This window comes from Fukomys damarensis, unplaced genomic scaffold, assembly GCF_012274545.1.
Source record: "Fukomys damarensis isolate Sample0158 unplaced genomic scaffold, DMR_v1.0_HiC HiC_scaffold_14, whole genome shotgun sequence".
In the NCBI taxonomy this organism is placed as follows: domain Eukaryota; kingdom Metazoa; phylum Chordata; class Mammalia; order Rodentia; family Bathyergidae; genus Fukomys; species Fukomys damarensis.
In genome coordinates, this window is record NW_022900926.1 from 28,691,592 (window position 1) to 28,697,909 (window position 6,318).

Genomic DNA, 6,318 nt, shown 5'->3' on the forward strand with positions numbered 1-6,318 from the left:
AACAAAAAAAAAAAAAAAGCCGTGAGCAGAAGAAGGTAGGAATGTGAGAAAAAAATCCAGAGAATTAACAGATTTCTCTCCCATGGTTTCTTCTAGATGCAATTATCTGAAACTCCAAGCACAAAACTAAGCTTTTCTTTCACAAACCCAAACTATCTCTTGTCGCCTGCTATTTGCAATCAACACAGAGAGATTTTTAAAAAGAAAGAAACTTCTTTCACATAATTTCACTATAGCACTTGACACACAGGCACAGCCCCCACCCGCCAGCTTTCTTGGACATTGATATGTCTCCCTGAGAGGAAATTTCTGGCCTGTGTGGCTGGATTCTGCAATTACCATAATCTCCATTCTCCAGAGGCCGTGGCTGGTGAAGTGGATTAGGGCCCGAGCCTTTGGAGTCTCTAGAGAAGAGAGTTGAAATCCCAGGCTTAGGTCATAAGTAAAGATGAAGGGGGCTGGTCTAACAGCTTATCCCCTTTGAGGAGCAGTGAAAGGCACAGCTAGTTATGATTATTAATCTTGTTCAGAAGAAACACAGCCAGAAATGTGGTGAGTTGATCCTCATCCCAAGGAACTGGCACAGCCCACAGGCTCCTGACTGAATTCACTCTGGGTCTTTTCGAACACAATGTGAATTTTTTTTTTTTTTTCAAAAGAAATCACAGTGTGATGGTTTATTCACTGGCAGAGAAAAAGCATGTTATTTTACAGAAGTACCCATTTGGGCTCAAATAATTTAATGGAGATAAAGTAGTCTGTGATTATCAGCATATTATGGAAAAAGGGACAGATCAGTTCTCCTGCCTTCTCTCTCGACAGGTGTATTTCTACTGGATTTGCCGGGATGCACAGGCATTTGAGTGGTTTGCCAATCTTTTACTCTCACTGGAAACACAGATGAGTGAGCAAGGGAATGCTCACTTTCTGAGTTATCATATATTTCTTACTGGCTGGGATGAAAATCAGGTATGGAAAAGACTTGAGAATGATCATTATTGCCTGATTTGCTTGGTATAGAGCAAGAGAAAGAGGGGCAATTTTAATAATTACCTGTATAATTATCTGGTAGCATGGAAAAATTATTGTTATGTTCTTAAAAAGGAAGGGAGAATGAAATAAAACCAAATTGGAAAGAACTATTTAAGTTATAACAATAAAAGTACCCACAGTTATCTTACTCAGAAAAATAGAAAAGAAGATAAACAAGCTGGGCTGTAGAAAACAATCTAGACTGGAAATCTGAAATAAATTCAAAATTGTCATTTAAGAGTGACCTTTGTAGGTATTATTGATTGGTTTTATTGCCTGTTGAGTTTCTACTTGATTTTAACTCTATGCTTTGAACTGTTTAGAGTTAAACAGAAAAATTTCCAAGTATTTACATTCAACCCTTTGTATTGAAAGTGTGTATCTCCAGAAAATAATGACAGGTATATGATTTTTCTAGAGATTTCATTTTCTTAAGGTGTTCTTTAAGTTAATACCTTGAAAGTTCGTAGGTAAATGTTTATTTACCTAAGAGAGATATGATCTTCTGTTTGGGTAGGTGTTCTGTGGTGCATTGTGTTAATGAACTATTAGGATTGAGATTACAAAAAATAACATGTCAAAACATTGATTATATTAATATTTCAATTTTGATGAGATTTAATGATGATTATTCCATCTGAATCCAGTTTAACTTCTCAAATGTAAGAGTTAACAATGAATGAATTACTAGGTTTTAATCAACACTTCTAATACTTTTAAGGAAAATGTACTTAAACCAAGGAGATTTCCATTAATCACTAAGTTGACAAATGAATGTTCTGTATGTCTATGTCTCTCTCTCTCTCTCTCTCTCTCTCATGCACACACACACACACACACCAGGCCCTTATAGAACATTGCTGTTATTTGACTCTGCTCCACACATGAATAAGTCTTTGAAATTCAGTAGCTTTATAAATTTTTATGATTTTGTTTACAGTTTTCCTTAAATATTTACTCCTCTGAGATAATTTGAAATTTAGGTTGCTTGAAAGCTAGGCTTGAAACATCTTAATAAATTATATAGTGTTATGTTTTCCAAAAAAATATTTTTCTTATTCAAATAGAAATTTTGACTGATAATCCATTTGGTAAAGTACAAACACAGTTCTTGTATTTTACTCTCTAATACCATGGCTTATCTTCTACCTCTGAAGCAACTGATGCCAAATGTCTACTTAGGTATTCTCTGTTATTTGAGTTATAAGATGGATTCCTCTAACTGAGAACCAAAGTTGATTTTGTTACAACACACCCCTACTCTCTATCTGTGCCACTTCCAAGAATAAAGTACACAACATTTTTTTCTAAATACAACTAAATTAAAACAAATACTTTCATAATTTTTTCCCATGACATAGTGGAAATTCTTTAAACTCCCAAATTTCAGGCAGGAAATCACTAATCTTAACAGTTAAGAAAAAAATAATAATTGGCACATTCTGTCAGTAAATCAAGCATCAAGAGGTTGTTTTAGAAATAGCCAATTGTTAAACTGAATTCAACAACCTCAAAGTGGCAAAATGACAAGAACAGAAGGAACAGATGGGAGAGGTACTATGAAGGGCAAATCAAAGAGTTTGGAGATTAATTGAACATTGGGCTAAGAAATATGGAACAAATATAATTCCAAATGTTTGAGCATCTATAGTTGGCAATACCACAACATAAGTAAGGAAGACATTCTCCACATCAAATAATAACCAAACTTCCCAGCAAGTTACTTTAAAGCCCTTTCCATCCTTACAAAACTCCATAATTTTCCTCTGGTCCTAAGCTGCCAAAGGATGAGGTGCATGCTTGTGTCTCTTACTGTGCATGTTCACATCTCCAAGTCTTTGCTCACACTCATCCCTCTCCACCTCCCAGACATGTCACTCAATGCCTTCTGCCATTTTTTCTACCCTTTGCCATGAGTCTTATTTCCAAACTCTTTCCCAGTAGTCATGCTGTGACCTGGGGTTGGTCTTGACTGACTGTGGCATCTTGCAGCCTAGATTTTTTAGATTCCTGTCTTCCACTGTCTACTGAGCTCCTAGGACAACTTCCATTGTTTTCAGCTAAACTTCCTTGCTGTGGCTGTTTTCTTAGACTGAGAAGAAAACCATCCAGGCAAATCAAGCTCACAGTAAGAACCTGAGGCATGAATTGGGTCAGCAGAGCCAGTACCAAACTTTCAGAATTAGGAAAAGTCAGAGGGTAAAAGCAAATTGAATGTCAAAGAGGAAGGCACAAGAGTTCACAAGCTAGTAATGGATTTGGGTGTAGAACAGGGCACACAGATATTAGGAAGAAAGAACAAAAGACTACTAGAATTCAGCAAGGGCTAAAATAAATGACAGAAACATAAAACATGATCACCAGAAGTTGATATGCCCCAGAAATTTATTTATTGGTCACTAGTTACATAATGCTGGGTGGATTCACATTAGGCAGAAAGCTCCAACTATGCTCCCTTATATAACTATACTGTCTGACTACCATGTACTATGTGTGCCAGACTCAGCATCTTCCTAGTATTTGAAATCTAGGAGTATACAGTAAGCCTTCCATAACCACAGGTCCCAAATCTGTGGATTCCATCAAACAAGGATTGAAACTATTTAGGAAAAAATTGTGTCTGTACTAAACATGTGCAGGCTTTTTTCTCTGTTGTTATTCCCTAAATAATAGAATGTTACAGCTATTTACATTATACTAGGTATGATAAGTCATCTAGAGATGAGTTAAAGTATATGGAAGGATACGCATAGATTACCTGAAAATACTATGTCAGGCTTGTCTAAAGGACTTGGGCATCCATTGAGTTTGGTACCTGCGGGGAGAGGAGGTGGTTCTTGAACCACTTTCCCTAGGATACAAAGGAATGACTGTACATCAAATTGTTTCAACCCAGTAGGCAGATAAATGTAAGACCCAGGTTCCTTCCTAGATATTTCATGGCACTTTAATCTGGCAATGCCCTTCTCAAATCCCCAGGGTTTAATATCAAATGAATGTGGACAGCAGATGGAAATTAATTTTTGAGAAATTTGGCAGAAAAAAGGAATACATTTAGTGTTGCTTTTCCTTAACTACATTTACTGTATTACTCTCTTCCTTTCAAAGAAAAACATTCTTTGTAGATTAATGTTATTGCACACTTACTATATATAAGAACGTATTTTGTTCCAAAAAGATCCATTATAAACAGAAATGAAGCGTGATACTTGCCCAAAGTACAATATCAGTAATAAGTACTTCCAGCCCTATAAAAAAAATTTGTATTAAATCTACAAATGAGCACAATGACTTCATGCTTTAGTTATAGAAGCCTCCTGTCTTGTTTTCTACATGTTATCTAATACCACAATTGTTATTTTAGGCTATTCACATAGCTTTACATTGGGATGGAAACACAGATGTGATTACCGGCTTAAAGCAGAAAACCTTTTATGGGAGACCCAACTGGAACAATGAGTTCAAGGAGATAGCCTACAGCCACCCTAGGTAAGCAAGACCAGCTCTCCTGCTGACCTGCTGGGAAATTCCCAGGAGAAGTTATTCTGCAGTCAGTGCTGTACATCTGGTTTTGAAATAAAATATCTACCTTAGAAAAGATGGTCATCATCTATTTCAGGAACAGCAAACCTGTCATAACTGGCTGACAGCCTCATGATTATCGATTATGTTGAGATTTTTCACACTTAACCTCAATTTAAAGATGGTATTTCTTAAACAACATATGCCTTCAAGAAATCTTTGGTGAGTGCAGTTCTCTAATTACCCAACTGGAGAATTCACTATATCCAACTATACAGAGTATGTAGCTTGTCTAGCAAAAGCAGAGAGAAAATATTGTTAGAACCAAGCTGGGATTTAGGACAGTCATAAAAGTATTGGGATCTGGAGCCCAAACATCTAAGTGGTTTCTAGTTCTGCCACTCCCACTAGTACATTTTGGCTGGTTACCTATCCTGGTTCTGACTTGGTCTTCCTCCTCTGAAAACTACAAATAGCAGTGCTTGCCTCAGGATTCTGCAAAGAGTAAATGGGCATATGCTCGTAAAGGTCTTAAAATTGTTCTTTCTACATGATACTCAGTAAATGCTAGCTGCTATTAGCACTACTATTGTTATTTCAATTATTTTATTTTCCTTATACTATAATAAACTTTAATGTACAGAGAAAAACATTTGCTCTCAAAACTCAAAACTCGAGTGAAGCCTATACATCCTGGTTCTAGAAGTTTCTAGCTATGTGACAGTGGATGAGGTAGTTCATTTGAGCTTTTGTATCCCATTGTAAAGTATGGGTAATACTATCCACTAATAGTGTTATTTCCCTAACTTAAAAAAGTACACAGTATATTAAAGAGCTTAGTAAAGTATAAAGCACAATTATTGTTGCTACTATAATTCTCCCAAACCAGTCTTTGTCTTGAGCCCTCCTTATTTGCAACTCCTGAAAGTCAGCATTTCCTACTAGAGTCTTCAGTAAAGAATAGTTTTCACTTTAAGGAAAGATCTGAAGGAAATGAGGGACTGTGCCATGTGAGAAACTGGCCATAAGCACATATCAGCCTGTTCTTGGCATGGAACAGGAGACCAGGGGAGATGAGGACAGTATGAGGATATAGCATTTAGGGGAGGTAACAGGACACAGTTGCAGGTCATCATAAGAATTTGGTTTTTATTCCTAGAGTGCAAGTCGTTCAAAGGTTTGTTCTCAAGAGTGGCATGGAGCCACTGTGACTGCTATAAGAAAATAGATGGTGAGGAATCAAGGACAGAAATGGAGAGCCCAGCAAGGAATTGCAATGGTGGTATCTTGGTAGTAAACAGGGTTCAGCAGTAGAGGTGGCAAGAAGCAAGTGGACTGTGGACAATGAGCTAATTGTGACTACTGATAGCCTGGATGTGAGGCAGGATGCATGCTTGAATGAAGCTGCCACTCACGAGTGTGACAATGACTGTAAGAATTGCTGTTCAGCAGATATGGTTTACCAGGAGTTCCATTTTTGACACATTTAGCTTAAGATACCTATTATATCTCCTGATTTCCAGTAGGCAATGAATGAGGTAAGCTTTCGGGGAGGAGCTCAGCTGGAAGTATCAGCATCTAACTGCTTTTGAAGCTATGACATCAGACCAAAAAGCAGATAGACACTGACAAGAGTTCTAAGAACCACAATATTTAAAGAGTAGGGGGACATACTCTCTATGCCAGGCCACAAAGTACAATATATATTATTCACACACACACACACACACACACACACACACACACACACACCCTTTAACTCAT

The 6,318-nt window shown here is 37.1% G+C and overlaps 1 protein-coding gene across 1 annotated transcript in view; it reads left to right on the plus strand.

Annotated features, from left to right (window-relative positions):
- Window positions 1–6,318, plus strand: part of Nox3 (NADPH oxidase 3) — a 55,211-nt gene that overhangs the window by 39,950 nt on the left and 8,943 nt on the right. Inside the window, exons 11-12 of the mRNA XM_010625205.2 lie at window positions 823–969; window positions 4,397–4,521. Of these exons, the coding sequence (XP_010623507.1) occupies window positions 823–969; window positions 4,397–4,521 (272 nt within the window). The remainder of the gene's footprint in view (window positions 1–822; window positions 970–4,396; window positions 4,522–6,318) is intronic.